Here is an 18,971-nt window from a genome sequence, read left to right on the forward strand (position 1 = left end):
GTGCGCAACGTACAACTTCCAGATGCGCTTGGATTTAATGTAGACGGAAGTATCAATCGCTCAGCAGTCGAGATAAGCAAGAGACGTTTAGAGTATTGGTGAAAAAAACAACAACAACAGGGAAGAGACTAATACGACGGGATTCATTACAGGCATAGGCAGCGGTACAAGGAAGCTAGAGGAGGCTGAAGAGATGTATACGAGAATGCTAGCAGGAAAAGCATTGATAGCATACCTGAGTGACTCAAGCAGGCTAGGTGACGATGTGTCCCCGCACCGTTTCAAAGAGCATGCCAATAAATCATCATCATCATATTCATAATCATCATCATCATCATCATTATCATCATTGTCGTCGTCGTCGTCGTCACTGTCATCATCCGGAAATTCTGGAACCACTCGCCGCGGTAGCTCAGAGGTTACGGCGTTGAGCAGCTGAGCGCGAAGTCGCGGGTTCGATTTCCAGACGCAGCGGCCGCATTTCGAAGGGGGAAGACTGCAAAGCATTCGCTTACCGGGTTTTTAGGTGCGCTTTAAAGAGCCCCATGAGGCGAAATTAATCTGAAGTTCTCCACCGCGGCGTCCTTCATAGCCTCACGCTGTGCCAGTTTCGGGACGTTATAAACCCCTCAATTTAATTTTTATTCTTGAACCATGCGCGAACACTAGAAGTAACAGCTTTTTATGTTTTTGCGCGCTACGAGTAAAACGCAGGAAGAAAATATGTGCATAGAACATAGCTCTATGAAAACAATTGAACGGGATGTGTTGGACGCAAACAGCTTTCTCGTCGGAACTCACGCCCTGAATGAAAAAGAAAAAAAATTTTATTCTCTAACTAGTCCGTTCGCTAGCTCACAATAATGATCTTGGTGGCGGAAGAGCACTGATGACCGAACCCTGTGGGTCTCATAATTGCATATTGTGCTAGTTTTATTTTTAACAGCTCGGCTAAAGTTAGCTGGGTCCGCCTGTATAAGAACGGCAATGCGAGCCATTAAAATCGAGTGTCAACGCGGGTGGAGAAAAAGGGAATACTGGGGGAACTAAAGAAAGGATTCAGGGACAGGTCGACGCTTAAAGAGCAGTATTTTTGAACCAACTCTGTGAACAGACATTTAAATGGCTCAGAGTAGACCATTATGGATAGCGTTTCGTAGATATAAGGGAGCTTACGAGAATGTAGCCAGGGAGTCTCTATGGGACATATTGTCAAACATGAAGATACAGAGGCCGACTTCTTAGAGCTGCTAAAAGTAGTAATTTGGGACAACCGAGTGCAGGTCACTTGGGAACGATGAAGATGCACAAAACTGGTAGAAATTCACCGAAGACCAGAATAGCCAGGATTCCCTATATCTCCACTGTTCATATTTCGCGTTCGAAAGACTGGAAATAAGTAAATTAGGTTTGGATTTATCTCACAGCAGTAATACTGTATGCAGCCGGCGCAAGTGAGTCCTTGAGCTAATGTGTGCAGATACGGATTACTATTACGACTGTAAACATTATGTGTAACTTACTATTGCAAGTAAAATGTTGCGTGATAACACGTCTGAGTGTTACATATGACACATAAGAGGCGTCAGACAAGATGCTTCACCGGGTCAGTGCGAACACCAAGGTATTGCATGAACGAAAAAAAAAAACCATGCTGCGCTTGCGTAGTGGTTGCTATAAATTCAGGATTTCTGTTGTGGAAAACAAAGAAATGTCAGCGTTCGTACTGCGTCTTCGGGCCCTGTGATCTCACGCTTCGGGATAGTCTTTTTTATAAACTATGGCACCAACTAATTCAACTGGACCCGCTGCTTCGTGTTTTATCTGTTCGCTTCCGTCAGACCTTCGGCTTGATAACTTCAAACGACTCGCTCACCACTTATGACACTTGCCGACTGCCAACCGGAATTTTTGCATGTAAAGTACTTGTTACGTTAAAAGGTATCAGCACGATACTTGCTGAAGTTAATTAATTATTAACCTCGGAAACTATGCGATTAGGGAGGAAGGATGAAAAAGGGCACGTCTCAGAAGAAGAATGCCTGGAGTTGTAGCGAATAGCAACAGATTTTCGTTATGTGACGCATAAACTTGTTGCTAGAACTGCGACTTTGTTATCGCGTTCACCTAAAACGCTTTTTTTGGGGTTTTTCAAAATCGACGCAGGTGTTCGATGACTGCGGTCACAACGTGCACATGGACCAGCCTGAGAAGTTCAACGAACTCGTCAACAAGGTGTGCGACCTTGCCAACAGCGGTGTTAAACTCGGATCGGGCACCTTCGCGACGGACCGCCAAGCAGAAGAATAGTTTTGCTTCTTGTGCCGTGCGTGATCTTTAATATGGGACCACGTGATGATAGGCAAGCAGAGGAGGACCCATCACTGTAAGGCTCTGAACAGAACTGAACGTGCCAACACGCCAGCAGTCATGGGTAGATATTCTGCGACACTTCGACGGGCAGGCATTGTGGCCTGGAATCGCAAAGCTTTTCGCACTCAATAAGTGCTCGCAAGAGCGGACTCGGGCCATTCTCGACGGTGAACGAGAGTATGGCAATGGGTCCGACCAGTGACAAGCAGTTCGTTCGAACGAAAAGCTTTGTGAATCCGACCAGTCATCTTTTTGAGCACGAAGAGATTTAAGTCTGTAGAAAACATTGTTGCTCAGCATGACTGCTCAGTCTTGCCTGTTTTCCACGTGCGCCTATTATCTGCGACTATGCAAGCACACGGCGTCCGCATTTCGATGGGGGCGAAATGCGAAAACACCCGTGTACTTAGATTTAGGTGCACGTTAAAGAACCCCAGGTGGTTGAAATTTCCGGAGCCCTCCACTACGGCGTGCCTCATAATCAGAAAGTGGTTTTGGCACGTAAAACCTCATAATTTAATTTTCAACTATGCAAGCACCTAGCAGTTTTCCTGTCGTGTAAATTCATAGCAAGAAGAAATGCAGTTAACACGATGACTTCGCATGTGACGTTAAACTGCAAGTATTTGGTGGGCCCCTGTGCTTTGCCAGGAAATCTGCTGGTGAATGAAGTCATTTTCAAATGCTGTGATTATGTGAACAAATGAAGCGATGCGAATCGGTACAGAGGTTCACCGTTAGCGCCATAGGAGCTCAGTGCGTCGCACGTTGATATTTATGCTAATTACTTGGCTTCGCGATAGCTCTTATTATCGTTTTCTGTGGAAGAAAAGGTGTATATTTGAATGTAATGTATAACATGGAAGAATTATTTCTATGGAAACTTGGCCTTCCTTATCCAGTTTATTCATGTGCGTTTTCTGTCAGCATACTTTTTTTATTCGCTCTACGTTATCTGTCCTTTAGCTATATACATGAAAGTTTAATTAAAACATCGTGAAGTCTTCCGAAGGTGCCTCAACCAAATCGAAAATAAATAAAAAGCTTGCTGTTTTCGAAAAAGAAAGAAGATATGCAGCCTCTAGGGGTAGTACCTGTTAACCGTAAAGTGATTGCGCAGCCTTTGCGCGGCTGCCTTTGCGGAAATGCAAATCCAGCGAAATTTACTTGAGTACCGATCATTCACTAAACAGCCTGGCCGACAGTATGCAGTGTTCCTGTCGCATGTTATTATGAATAATACGTCTCGTAAGTTATTCAGGAAACGTTATGTTGACTTAAATGCATATTACAAAAAGGCTTGCAGACACGGACACGTAAGGGTGAAACGCACAACACAAACGCCGACTATTATACCGAAAGGTCGAAGTGGCGGACGAGAAGGTAGACAGAAAGCTTATCTGCCTTAAATATCTTACTTAGATTACATGGCCCAGACATATAATTCTGGATACCTGAAGCAGCGCGGCAAATCTAATGATCACGAGGCAGGAGTTACGACCTTTTATTTTATAACCATTTTATATTCGTTCTTGTTTCATGTGCTATCAACAAAAAAAAGTTGTTGCATCCCTGGCCTTTGCTTTTCTGTTGCCTAGTGAAAGGCTAGGAGCCCATTAAATAAAATAATGACTGGCGTTGTGGTTTTGATAATTACCTAAACCTAATAATCAACATTCAACTAGGATAAGTAAGCGTGCAAAGTATTTGCTTTACCACTTCCCTGCACACTTTTCGATACAAGACATGCAGGTGGAAAGCATATTTAGCGCCAGCGAACAAGGACGGCAAGGAGACGACACTACAATGCGCATTGTGGTGTCGTCTCCTTTCTGTCCTTGTTCGCTGGCGCTAAATATGCTTTCCAAGTCAGTTTACCAACACGCCCATTAAATGGCAGTGCATGTGGAGCCAAAAATACCACCGCTAATTTGGCATTCAAATGGTACGTGCGCACTTTACTATAACATGTCGGAAAATACTGTAGTTTTCTTTTTCCTATTCACTAAACTAACGTCGTTTTTTTTTTTTGCTTGTCCCGTATTCTAGGACGCTCATCCGCTCAATCTAGGCATAGCGGATAGACGGGTGGTTGCTTTAAAATTGAACCATCCATCCGTCTATCTGTTGAGCATCGTAACCAGTACTATCTACTTCGTTTGCTATTGACCCTATAAGATCCATTCTTTGTGTTATCGAACACTCGAACCTTTGAGTATTTTGCTATACGCTCTTTTTTATTCTGTGCCTTCCTTATCTTTACGCCACCTATCGACGTCTCTTACTGTTCCTCCCGGCAGATTCGTTCTCGCTCTTCTCTACAATATTTACAAGAGAACGCTCGGCTAGGATAACTACATCCTCACGCAAAAGAAATCCGTACGCCCTCTCCCTTAAGGGTACGAAAGTGTTTCCTTTGCATTTGCGTCTAGATGTATGACGCAACATGCTAACAAAATATGTTCAATAGTTACTCCGCTCTTCTCACGCGATACTGGCGCCACCCCTCGACAGAAGTTGTCAGTGCGCTCCAATGGCCCTTCAGGGTAGCAAAGAATTTGCAACCATGCTGCTGTCTGAGTCTACTCGAACGCACTCGTCTCCTCGTCGTAGGGATCACCAAGGGCCGTTGCCCACTTTCTCCTCCAGTCGAGGGGTGGCGCTGCACTCTGTCCGGTGGCAAAGCCCCTTAAACTTCGTAAAGTAGCGACACTCTCCTCCTCCTCCTTCACTCCTCGTTTCTCCTCTCTTTCACGCTCCCTCCTCGGCCGTGACGCCGCCTACACTGCTCGAGCGTAGCAACGGCGCCAACATGCGCTCCTCGCCACTCCGTAGACGCTTCTCGAGCAAAAATGGCGCTGATGCACGGCGCGAGGGCCCACGTGATGCTAGTAGGCCAATAGCGACGCGGCGTCGGCCTAGGCCAGAGTGCGCGAAGAGGAGGCGGCATTCTTCAAAGCGGTGCAGTACTTCACGAAGTTTAAGGGGCTTTATCCGGTGGGTGTTTATTCGGTAAAGTCGGGGAAGAGGGATCGAGTCGAGATCCGTTCGCAAATACGGGGGTTAGCGGTACTCGTGTCGTCCTACGATGCTGGAGGGCATTCATAAACGTCTACGGACGTCTTGGGCTACAATCGTTTCGTAGCGTACGACAATAGTATATGGGTGACGCGAGAGCTGTGCGGAACGTGCTTCCTTGTTTGTTTGTTTGTTTGTCTTCTTGCTTGCTTACCTGTGTTTGCATAGATGAGTACCTACTTGCGCGATTGTTGTTAGATGCCTTTGTTGAATAGTCATCACGACCTCAGTTGTTGTTTTGTTTTACGTTTGTAAAGCGTTACACTGTTAGCCCTTGTTTTTGTTGACGTTTTTACCCACGCCTGTAAAGATAAACAAAGGAAAAAACTTCAATTTCCCTGTTTGTTCCACATACGACGCTGTAAACAACTGCTTTGAGATTGAACCAAAATAAATTGCATAAATGACTTTTAATACTGTTGTATGGTGTCGGGATCACTTTCTGCCGGACCACACAGATTCAAAGGTAATAATAAAATAAAAACTTGCCTGCAATGCGAAATAGGTGGAATATATCAACAGTTAATGCTTAATTTTGGTCTAGAATAGGTATTAAGAGGAAGCTTTAGCTCGGGGCCAACTCTTGTGCGTCTAGTGAAATACATGCAAAATGCAGAAATGCTTTCATGGGACAGCTTCTGGATAGATATGAATGAAATGTCTTGCATTTGGGAGAGAAAATCAATGTCCAGTGATTGTGGGAAGCAGAAATTTGGTTTTGGTCTGAAATTTTTTAAAGAGAATTTCAAAAATTCATGAGTTTAAATAAAAAACAAAAACAAAAGAACGAAGTTAAAAAATTTGTTCCTCTGCATCAGAAATATAAGTCGTAGTTCTGTAAACTGCATCCATTAGAGCCTCTAAAGCGAGAAGAATTGGTACATTGAGTTACAGATTATGTGAATTTGTTATAATGTTTACAGGGGATTTCCAAAAACCCTACTCAAGTATTGTGGGCGTATTTGAGAGCCATGTATAATGAATCAATTTTATCCGCTTTAGATGCACTTTTATCCGCTTTAGATGCTTTAGATGACAGTATTGTCATACCGTTTTTGACTGCTAAGCTGCAGTTTTAAACTTGTTAATTTCGTTTTTCGAATTTTGTACTTTTCAACAATTCTTAAAAATAATTCATGGGGCTAAATGAAACATCTGATTCCTAAAGTCATTGGATTATAACTTTATTTTTTAAAAACGCCACGAACCTAATCAAATTTGTTGCATTTGTTGCTGATGAAAATAATTTTTCCTTTCCCATGTATTTATATTTTATTAGGAGCCCGAGAGCTAAAGCTTCCTCAACAGCAAAATACAGGTGGCGACGTCCTCTTGCTATTTATGCATCAGCTTCTCGAGGCGACATTCGTTGTGGCATAACATCTGACCGTGGCTAGTCAAATGTGTCTGAGCAAAAATTAATAGACTGCTTTCGAAAAAAAAAAATACTATGTTACGTCTCAACGCCACAAAGGCGTTAATTGGACGTTTTCCCCGAATCAAACGACCACCGATTCATCAGTGCCTATTCACACGTCAACGACGCGTGGACACCAACTCTTGACGGGTCCCACAAAATTCCCTCACCCCGCCCTTTACCTGGCAGCCCGAACAAATGATGAAAAGGAGGTGAACAACGACGAGGATTTCAGAGTCACAGTTAATTAGACGTTTAACACCAGTCAAACCACCACACATCCATCAGCGCCTATCCAGAAGTCAACGCCACGTGGACACCAACTCTTGATGGGTACCTCCCCCCCCACTCCCCCCCCGCCCAAGAAAAAAAAGCCCTCACCCCGCCCTTTACCTGGCAGCCTGAGCGAAGGATGAAAAGGAGTGGAACAACGTCGACATCATAGAAGCAGGTTGCTTTCTTGCCACATATTCCAAACCAGTCTCTTCGGAGGCGGAGTGACTAGGGTTATTGCGAGCATGGGCGGGGTATCGCAGCGGAGTCGACGATGGAGATTTGCTGCTGGACGGTCTTCAGATTCCCTAGTCGACTCGCCTAGGGAAGACGACGGGATTAAAAGCTGAGACTTTTCGAGAGTGAGGACAGAGGGTCCTGATGTGTACTTTGACGTTTTACTTGCTCCTGCATAGAGCGGGCTTCCGCAACTGGAGCCGTGTAACTAAGTCAATAAACCTTTTTTCCTTCATTTTCTACAACCACCCGCCGTGGTTGCTCAGTGGCTATGGTGTTAGGCTGCTGAGCACAAGGTCGCGGGATTGAATCCCGGCCACGGCGGCCGCATTTCGATGGTGGCGAAATGCGAAAACACCCATGTACTTAGATTTAGGTGCACGTTAAAGAACCCCAGGTGGTCGAAATTTCCGTTGTCCTCCACTACGGCGTGCCTCATAATCAGAAAGTGGTTTTGGCACGTAAAACCCCATAATTTAATTTAATTTAATTTTCTACAACCTGACGTAGCAGTCGATGGGCATGGTGGTTTTCTCGCCCTGATGCCACCCTAGGTGCGACACCGAGGACACCTAAGCACTTCCTATGATTGTGAATGCGAAAGCGTTAATGTACAATTGAACGCCATTGAGCGGTCGTTCGAGTTACGAGCTCCTCGCGGACAAGCAAGCTTGTGGAGGCGCTTAGCCAACACCTCCTAGATAGTACAATGCCGGTGCACTTCGATCCGTGACGTCATGCTACCTTGCCAGCCTGCCGTAGAATATAATGGGGACGCTCACAAGTAATTAGTAATGAAAAGAAGGGGTAAGGCGTGCAGACACGGGCACAAGAGAAGTGGACAACTCTGTTTCGCTCCGCTTGGTTTGCAGTCTCATTATTATAATAAATTACCGGTCATCTTGTGAGAAACACTGCGTATATAAGCAGTGTCTAATTTGTACCTTCTGCATCTTCTTAGACTAGATGATTGTAGCTGTTTTTGTGCTCCGAAGCACAGATTCTGTGATTGCAGCTTACTGACGAATTTAAGCTATTTCCTTGGGATTTAAGGCGCAACAGGTACGCAACATAGAAAAGAAACTGGTTTGACTATACAGACGTGATAGGCTGCACAAATGAGGCGAAGCAAAAATTTCTGTAGACCACCGCTTCTTGTTTATTTTTCCCATCTAGTGCGACAGTTATTTCCTCAATGTTAGCGACACACATTACTTTCTTAATGCATGTAATTTACACAAGCCAATTTCGCAACATTTTTGCGATATATTCCGTGGACGCCGTGTCTTTCATGTTATCTACGATAAAACAAGACTGGCGGTCGAAATCGCTTGCTAGCGTGGAGATAAAAGCTTCCATTCGCTATTCTTACCGCATAAGATACGAGTAGTGCAGCCTGTGCACGCCTCTTGAGCTGCAGCGCTACTCGTATGATGACACACGGTGCATTCGTGAGCTTATAGCACTGTTTCGCCGTCCCCCCGCGCACGCATAGGCGATCCAGACGCGGGCGCAACGCCTCACGTCGTGGGCTGAAGAGGCACCTTGCCTCAGTGCCTGCCAAAAGAGATAATTTTTCATTGTCATATTATCGAAAATTGTTTTCGTTTGCGATGAGAAAGCGGAGAGCGTGAAAGGAGCGACAAACATTGATTTGGGCAAGTTGGCAGAGAGTAATCGGTTGGTTCATATCTGTAGGAAGAATTACATCGGCAACTTAACCAGGGGGTATTTTGTGTAAGTGTCGACCTAGTGGACTCTTCATTTCGGCTGCTGCTGGAGTGCTGGTTGGCTGGACTATAGGGTGCCAGCGAAAAAGAAGTTTCCTTCTCGCGGGTTGAGCTCCAGCCAATCACTGGTGGCCGAAATAGACAGTCCACAATATAGGTGGACACTTACAGAATATCCCCTCGACTGTGCCAGTCCTGTGTTTGTACATGTAATGCGTAAACACTTGTGTCCTCGTTTATTTGCTCTGTCAGTTTTATTACATGCCTGACAAAATACAGCCCTGTGGACGCAAAGTATCCCGTCATGCAGCCCTATTTACTGTGGCTCACATCGCTAATAGGCGAATCATTGTTTTACGTATATTGTTCATGGAAACGTGAACAAATGTATTGAAGGTTAGAATATTAAAATTTCACATACGCGCCCAGTATTCTTGTGATTCGTTGAACATTCAATAAAGAAATTGATATGATATCGTGTACTTTCGAACATTAGGTTAAGGCCACCCATAGTATAAGTGATTACTATAGAAACTTTTAAACCTACGAGAGTAAAAAATCGACGGCTACATGCCGCTTCAGATAGCCGCTTTTAGGCGAACTCAGTAAGAAGCATTATTATTTTTATCGTATCACCACCATCGCTGGCGGTGACACCTTGCGACGCCGTGTGTAACCAAATCACGCAGAACAAGTGAAATGATTGCTTATATTCCATCGCCACCAGAAAACATTGGGTATCTATCCCACGAGGTGGTCGTCACTTCATGCACGGTTCCTGTCGTCATGCCTTACTGATGCATACAGCTAAAACCGGCAGACATGGGTACATATAACCATTTATGCCACTGGTTAAACTTTCGAATAACAAAACGTTCCCATTTCCACTAAACTCCTTAGGTAAGCGTGTCGGTAAAGACGTAATCATCATCAGCGTGTTTTGTATTTTAGATTCTCCTCGAGGGCAAAAGTCCTACAACGCGAGAATAGTTCGAACAGTCGCAGCTGATCTAAGAGTCACGAGATGTCGCCACCAGCGCTTATATTCCCCGATAAGTTCGGTCCTACGCGGTCTGACCCAAAATTTTTGCAGTATACGCACTTTACGAGCACAAATACACCACCGCCATGCATGCGGAGATCTGTCCTTGCGGTATGCGGTGAAATCACTGGAAAGGCCTCGTGGTCAGCTCTTGTAGGCTCAAGCCAAGACTCGGTGCCAATAACGATATCAGCACCTACGCTGTTTACCAAGCCTTCCAGTTCAGCGACCTTATTTCTTACACTTCGACGGTTGGTTAGTAACGGGACAAGATTATGTGCTTGCTTAACAATGCGATTTCGTCACTTTCGCCTGAATCGTACTATCTCATGTGCTTCAGAGTTTTATGTAAATGTTGCACCATCAATAATCAGCTCATCATGGTTAAGCTTAGCAGAGTACCCACACTTTTCACTTTCGCGTGTTCCCATAGATGCTTTCTTTTTAAACGAACCTATTGAAAGTAATCATTATTGAGTGATATGCCGGAGTCCTTTAGTTTATGCGCATGTTTGAAAAGTTCGTTTTTTACATTTTAATCATAGAGCCACAAGATAACGAGTTTTACCGGTTTGCTTTTTAGTGCCGATTCGATTAATTGTTCCTACGCAGGTTTCATTCATGCCCATCTTACTAGAGAACACATCGTCGATCACCTGCTTTCTTAGCGACGCTGGTGTTTCTTCATCTGTTTCCTTCTGCCCACAGATAACGAAATTATTTCGCCAGCTGCGGTTTTCCAGATCGTCACTTTTAGAGTGCAATGCTGCATAAACTTGGATCATTTGCTTAGCCGCCTTTTCGCAGTGGCCAAATTGCGCACTGTATAACAAAAGACGGCTTCAGTTCGCTTTCAAAAGAATTCAGATACGAGTCTGTTCGGGCCATCTAGTCGTCAAGCTTGACGAGACTGCCCCTATCTTTTCAAGAATTTCTTTTCGGCTACTAATAACACTATTGCAAAGTTTATCGTCAGGGCTAGTATAAGAATAGAATAGAACAAAAATAGAACTATATATAATTCTATTTTTGTAGACTGAAGTCTATGGAATTTCTATAGCAAAAGTCTATAGATAGTCTATAAACATTTGTCTATAGACATTCTATAGACGTCAGTCTACAAAAATATAACTGTATAATCCTATACACTTTTCTCTATAAACATTCTGCAGACATTTGTCTACAAACGAGAATTTTCATTAATCTATATACAGTCTACAGAGTGTATAGACTCCGACATTTTATAGGCTAGTCTACAAAAAGTGTAAGGCCATAACTCAACAGACTGTCTATAGACTGGTCTATAGGAATAGTCTATAGATAGTCTACAGACACTTGTCTATAGATATTCCATAGCCTTCAGTCTACAAAAGTAGAACTGTATAAGCCTACTAATGTCTATAGACATTCTGCAGGCAATTGTCTACAAACGTGAATTTTCAGTAATCTATAGACAGTCTATATATAGACTCAGACTTTTTATAGACTAGTCTATGAAAACTGTAAGGCCATAAGTCTATACACTGCTCTAAAGGAATGTCTATAGACTTCATAGACAAGACATGTCTATAGACAGTCTGTAGACTTTCTATAAAAATTATGTAAGGGATAACTTGCGTGTTGAAATAGAAGAGATTCCCTTAACTTGTAAAACGTTACCACGTTGTCTGCGCAATATTGTCACACTTTGACTATCGGAAATATTCCTTCCAATGGCCAGATTAACCCACAAGAATCTTTTTTGAAGGAGTGCCTCTAAACGTCGAGTTTGGCATTCTATAGCGCTTTTTGATCGCATTCCAACGAATGCTGCCTGTTTCTTGATATTCTTCATTGTGCGTTATCATCATATGATTGCAACTAACCAAAAATCGATCCCCTCGGATTCCAACGAGAAGAATCCCTTATGTTGTCTTGCTTGGATAATAAAGCAAATGTAATAAATGTGCTTGCATGAGGGCAAGCAAACTAAAGCGATACTAATTTAGGGACATCTGTGCACGACGGAAATCTTTTCTTTTTGTACCTGGTATAATTTCGTGGAACGGTCTCCGGGTTACTTGATTGGTAGACTTAGAGGCGGCAGGTGACATTAAGAGAGAACTGCATCTGTCCCCAGCTGTGCGACACTTTCTGTTGATTAGATGTTCATATACATTTGCGAATGCCGTTCACAGCGTCTGCCGTTGCCATCGCCATGAGGTGACACGACGAGAGAAGCGACCTTTATGATTGCTGCTTCGTACCACCGACAATTCCATCGTCTGGGAAGATCTCTTCGACCTCCACCGAGACGCACTCCCAGACGAATCATCTGACGAGACACAAGACGCGCAATGTCCTTCTTCGCATTCATCCTATCTCGAAGTGTAAGGGTACCTCTTACGCAACACAGCATACACAAGCCCCGAAGAAAAACAGATTGCGTACGGCGGCCGACATCAGCAAAAGGCGCTTGCATATTTTTTTGTGCCGGTTGTATCATGTTGCTTGATCCCTCCTCTTGAAGTGGTAAGAGATGGTTGCTGGTGAACAGTTGTCATCCCATGGCGTTCCTTAACTGAACCGCATGAAGAAGCCCGTTTTAACTATATACAGGGTGTTTTAGCGAACACTTCGAAAAATTCTTAAAGCTTGCCTGTGGCAGACAGCACAATTCTAGTTCTACTCGAAGGGGCGGACACTATTTGCAAATAAAGAAAAATGAAATGCACATCTGACTGATTAACAAAAATTCACTAATTACCTTCTTAACTAATTAAATTTGTGGCCCATGTTATAACTTACAAATTTTAGCCGTGTAGTTCGCAAGGCGATCCACCAGTTTCGAGATATTAATTCCCGAACTTTGTGGGGAAATGCATTGGCGTTCCAGTTACTTTTGTGCTTCAATGCATAAAACGCCGTTTTCTTAAGAAAATGGGGCTGGACAGACATGTAATACGTAGGTTAGATAACCGGTGGACCATTAGAGTCACAGAATGGGTGCCAAGAGAATGGAAGAGGAGTCGAGGATGGCAGTAAACTATGTGGGGGGATGAAATTAGGAAATTCGTAGGCGTAAGTTGGGATTGGTTGGCGCAGCACAGGAATAATTGGAGATCGCAGGGAGAGTCTTTCGTCCTCCAGTGAACATTAAATAGGCTGATGATGATAATGATTGAAATATACACCAGGCGCATACTGCGTAACAATTTTTCTCGTTTTGCATTTTTCCTTTCGTCATTGGCTCGCACAAAGCCGCGCCCCTGTTATCGCCGGGATCAGTTATTTGGAGTGAGAGATGATAAAAATAAATAGGATCGGAAGATAAGCACCCTTAGGAAATGCTTTTCGAGGTAGCTAAAGAGATACAATGTTGTGCTAGTCACATATTTCACGGACGTGGCAGCTCTTGCTGCTCACTTGCTGGACTAGGTCGAACCTTTCTTGGTCTTTTGGATTTCCGAGGTTGGAAGTTTCCTCTGAGACGCCCTGTAGTTCCATCTGCCAGGTCGGTGTCCGGAAACCTCCAATGCTCTCCGGCAAGCGATGATGTTGCATGCTGAAGAGTGCGGACGCTTGGCGAAGGAACAATTAACTTGGTTTCGCATTTAATTAATTTGGCATTTTTGTGGGCATTAAGCCGAGAAGAAAAATTAATATGAAAAGAAACAAGACACGACAGCAAAATGTGCGCTGGCTTGAAAACTCTTAGGAATGGCTTTGTTTCATACGTTCTCGCTGCGGCTTTTTATGCAGTTCTTTTGCCTCTCTCGCTCGACGAAGGAATTCGGTGTCCTTCTCTCGGCCAATTGGAATTTCAGCACAGTTCTCAAATTCCCACCCATCTCGCAGGGCTCCGCCTCCGGTGTCCAACCTTCGACCCGCCCTCAATGCAATGAAGAGGCCATTGCAGGTGGAACCGGCGTCGACGCTTTTCCACGGCAATTATCAGCGTTAGCTCTTTGTAGGCGTGACTGTCGCGTTTTCAAAGAATTCCGAGGTCACCCTGAAGGGAAGTTCTTTGTCTGCCTGTCAGTAGTCTGTGCCTGACCCCGTCATTGTACAGGCGGGCGCTGGTGCCTCGAGGGAAGCACACAAAGACTGGCGTCGCCGTTTAGAGACGCACATGGCCAACGACCCATTGCAGTTTGGGGTCCAAGGAACTTCGCTCGTTCGCCAGCTCTAGGTCGTCGGAGAGATGAAGACGCGACACATAATCGCTTGACAATTATTTTGAGGTGACTCTGGTGTCGTCGTCGGTGCTTTGGCGTCGAAAATACCACGAAGCGCGGACGGCATTCCATAGCTGCACGCTCGCCGGTGAAGCACCCTTTGCCTGGAAGGACGGCCAGGGAGAACAGCACCAAGCAGCGGCTGCAGGCGTTCGGCGGGCCTATCTAACAGTCTGTGTGTCTTAAAAAAAAGTATATTTGTGAGACGGCGGAAGCAGTGAAACTGAGGAAGACGGGACGGAAATGCACGAGGAGGGGGAAGTTAGAGTAAACAAAATAATCTTTGATTCGCAGTTTAAGTTTTCAAGTTCATTCTTCCGATTTCATTAACTGTGCGTAAAACCAGCCGCTTCCTGGCCCATCCTCCACAGTGGCTCGGGGTCATGTTCTGAAGGCATGTAATCATCATCATCATCATAGCAATGGGGGACTCACGCATAATTTTGACCCCCTGGGGTTAACCCAGGCGGTCCCAGGTGGTTCTGCCAGCCATATTGTTTTTTATATGTTTGAACGAACCATTTATCGGGCAGCGGAGTGGCGTAGGTCTGTTCACGTGTTGATAAATTAGAAAGTTGTCAAAAAAATGATGTGTTCTGTGTTATTTTGCGTTTGAAAGCAATACATACGCGGTAATGATACAGATTTAGAGCCGGAAGTACTTGATATGTTAGAGAAAGCTCTTTAGTATGATACAATATATGCACGTTTGCGACACTTCGAAGAAATATTTTTTTGTAAAATATGTAACTTTGCCGAGTTTTCCTCAGACATGTTTCCCCAAGTTAGGTGGCAATAGTAAGGTCGAGACTGGAAAAGTCAGTGATACGGTAACATCATGGTGCCGCAGGGAAGGAAATGTTCATTGCAGAAAAGGACACCAATGATTTGAGGTATTTTAGTGGCGACGTGACCGACGTGATCATTCCAGGGCATTGTTTCGTGAAAATTTAAGTACAATTTCTAATGGAGTAGAACTGAAGTACATTTCTTTGGCTAGTTGAATTGTTTTATTCCTTGCCCTAAATATAACCGTGTTTGTTTTTGCAACATTTACACGCAAACCATTTTTTTTTATTTCGCTCGTATAATTTTTCAGTTGCGTAATGCGCAGTGTCCACTATGACACCTAAATCATTCCCGGAAAAGAGCATGCTCGTGTCATCAGCGCGTATATTATTAATTTCGCGGAAGAGGTGTGTACTATATCATTAACAAAAATGGTAAAAAGAAAAGGGCCTCATATGCTCCCTTAAGGGACTCCGCACTTAACTGGGTGCATTTCCGATAGTAAGCCGTTAAGGCTAACTGCCCGTTTCCGGTGAGTCCTCGAAAACCATAACAGTCAAGTTTTCTAATTAGAAGGTGGTGATAAAGAAGGTCAACGGCCTTAGTGAAATCCAAGAATATACCTATTCTTGTTTCACTGTGTTCAAGTCTCTTCAAGACGCGTTCTTTCTATTGTAAAGGCGCAGATTCTCTTGAAGTATGTTGCCGAAAACGGTATTGAGCACTCGTCAAAATGTTTTTTTCGCGAATTTACTTAAACGATGATATATTATTTTTCCGAACACTTTGGAAAACGTTGGAAGTATAGATATGGGCCTGTAGTTCGCGAAATCATTTTGTCGCCCTTAAAGAAAAAGAAGATTATGGTGACACGAGCAATTTGCCATTTGGAAGGGAAGAATGCGTTAGCAATGCATAAATTAAAGATGTAGGTTAAATATGGTATGATGACGTCAAAAACAGATTTTTTAGGTTTTTAATTGGAGGCATTAATATTTCGGGCATTAGTATTATATTTATTTGTTGAAATACATACATAACTTCATTATCATTTACTGGACCAGTAAAAATGATCACTTCTACTTAGATGACATCACTGAGGTCATTATGCGCGCTTATAAAACTGGAAAAACTAACAAAAGGTTTGTTGAATTTAGTGGCTAACACTTGCCCTGACACCTCTGATCATTCACCTTCATCGAGGTAAGCTCAGCGCAGTCTTTGTGCGCAATAGGCTGGGTTAACTTTTTTCCCATTATGCCTGCGCGTCCATTTGCGGAAGCAAACTTATTAGTATAATGATCTCTCCTGGGTTTTCGAAGCCACTTATTCAGGTGGTTTCGAAAGGCTTTAAACGCTTGTGGGCCATGTGGTTCTTTTCTTTTAATAAAATGATTATATAGTGTGTTTTTCGCATTTATTTTAGCAAGAAGGTCATACCGTAAAGGCTCTGGTAAGAGCCGCACCTCCAACTTGGCAGCTCAAAATTTGGGAAAAAGATTTCAACGGAGCAGCAATCGCGTTCAGTACCCCGATGCCGCGCTCGCGCATCGGCGAATTTTCGCTCGCTGCGTACTTCCGCATTCCGCTGCTAGATGGCGAGAGCTGCGCCTTGACCTCTGATGCAATGGTACATCCGGGTATCCGGGGTGTGCACAAATTAAGGCTGCACCGGTACCAGTTTGACGAAAAGGTTTGGTCCCATGTGAGGGCCTCACCTCGCCAAAATTCTGAATAAAAAGTGCGGCCCTTACACGAGTATATACGGTATGTAATGTATGGCTTTCAGCTGCTTTGTTTACGGTTTGTCATTTTTGTAGGAAAACATTTATTGTAAGTAGAAATAAAAATTTTCCAAATGGATTCGTAGTCTATGTTTTAGTAGTGCGCAAGCGCAGTTTAGTTCTTGTAGTGCGTCTCTTGATTCTAGAATATATTTTTTTTCGGTTATCGCTGGTACGACGTGGGACGAACGTTTTCGCATACTATGAAGTTTTGCTAAACGGGCGAAAATTGGCAAATGGTCGCCTAAATCCGAAAGGAAATTCCCGCATTACGACTTTCGTTAATATTTGTTATAGAGAGGCCTCAAAAAATTAAAATTAAATTATGGGGTTGTAAGTGCCAAAACCACGATCTGATTATGAGGCACGCCGTAGTGAGGGACTCCAAAAATCTCGGCCACCTGGAGTTCTTTAACATGCACCTAAATCTAAGCACCACGGGTTTTTTCGCATTTCGCCCCCATCGAAGTGCGGCCGCCGTGACCGCGATTCGATCCCGCGGCCTCGTGCTTAGCAGCCCAACACTAGGTCCAATAGCATTGGTCTAATAGCACTGCTTATGAGCAGTGATACGTGTTGGTTTTTGTATAACGCTAGACAGTCCGTTAGTTTTCAACAAAATCGAGCTCTCCTACAGTGTCGTCAGTATTAAGCATGTTTATATTTACATCTACAGCAAAGTTAAGGCTTGGGCGGTGATTTTTAACATAGTATATGACAACGACCGAAACATATCAGGAAACTTTTCTAAGCAACCGTTTGAAGGTCGATAGCATACACCACAAAGAAAACTTTCCAGGCGAACAGATAGTATTTCGTAGTCATTTGTGGAAACTATGTACTCAGGTAACCTAAAATCAAGAAAGGGGCTCACAGATGGAATAGCACACTGTGGTATAAAAGTTATAAACAGAGATAAGGTGCCTCAGAATGGCTGGCCAACGTTTCGATAGGAGGACCTATCTTCGTCAAAGGTGGCCTCGTCATCCTCGGCATGTTAGTCTTAAAGGGTTAGTGCAGTGACGTCACGTGTAGTTGTTGTAGGTGGCGGCTGGTTGTGAAGGGAGAGTCTTCAAAGACAATGAGCGCTGTCGCCTCACCTCTGTGAGCATGGTTCCCAAGACGAGGGGACAAGAGCGGGAGAGTGAGAAGGCGGGGAGAAAAGAAAAGAAAAAAAAGGAGAGAGAAAGGAAGAAAAGGGGGGGGGGACCCCAAGAGGAAAAAAATAAAAATAAATAACAAGAAAAGAAAAATAGAGGTATGGGAGGGTGTTGGGGAAGCCAGAGGTTAGGAAGCATTCAGGGGTGTCGTTGGCGGCATGTTATTGCGGCTTTAGCAGAGCCGGTCAGGTGGTCATTGCGCGAGTGTACTCGGGTAATAATTCGGACGGTTATTTTTTTTTTAAATATAAAGGAGTGTACAAACTGGGGGCTTCGAGTCATCTCCGTTACGAGGGAACATTTCCGGCGGAAGAAAAAAAATTTGTGACGCCATATTCGTCAAAAACAGAAGTGAAGTCATTTTGTTTTCGAAGGCGCGAAGTTTGTTTTGGTGGCCTGCCGTTAAAGCAGTTCTTTTTTTTTCAAATGCTTCGCAATTCGACTCGATGGCCGTTTCGAGTTTTCCCCGCGGAAAGCGATGTAGCAAAAAGTCAGCCGGACGGGTGTAAAAATTACGCCCCCGCACAGCTTTGGGTGTGGACTGCTGGCCGCATCGTCGGACGCCAAGCCCATGGGGCTGCGCAGCCGCACGTAAAAGCAAAAGTAAATAATTTTATGGCGGTCATAACTCGCTACTTTTTTTTTTTTGTGAACAGCTTAGAAATGATGAAACCATCCGCGCCACCAAATTCAGACAAACGTTGACAAGCAAAACAACACAACGTGCGAGGGGGGCGTATTGTAACAGGTGAACTTTACGAGCTCACCTTTCTGCCCACTTTTAAGAGTTACATTGCATTACAAGTGATAGTGAAGTCTACGCTACTTTTATAGTGGGCGCTGAAAAAGAGGTATTTATTGATAATGATAA

General features: G+C 44.0%; 1 protein-coding gene across 9 annotated transcripts in view; it reads left to right on the forward strand.

The window, feature by feature from the left end:
* LOC135911016 ((Lyso)-N-acylphosphatidylethanolamine lipase-like) overlaps window positions 1-5,865 on the forward strand; it is a 146,873-nt gene extending 141,008 nt beyond the window's left edge. For all 9 annotated transcript variants that reach the window (XM_065443087.2, XM_065443088.2, XM_065443091.2 and 6 more), the window contains one exon: window positions 2,167-5,865. In XM_065443087.2, the coding sequence (XP_065299159.1) occupies window positions 2,167-2,310 (144 nt within the window). In that variant the 3' untranslated portion in view covers window positions 2,311-5,865. The remainder of the gene's footprint in view (window positions 1-2,166) is intronic.
* The last annotated feature ends 13,106 nt before the right edge of the window (window positions 5,866-18,971 follow it).

The sequence above is a fragment of the Dermacentor albipictus genome, chromosome 1, assembly GCF_038994185.2.
Source record: "Dermacentor albipictus isolate Rhodes 1998 colony chromosome 1, USDA_Dalb.pri_finalv2, whole genome shotgun sequence".
In the NCBI taxonomy this organism is placed as follows: Eukaryota; Metazoa; Arthropoda; class Arachnida; order Ixodida; family Ixodidae; genus Dermacentor; species Dermacentor albipictus.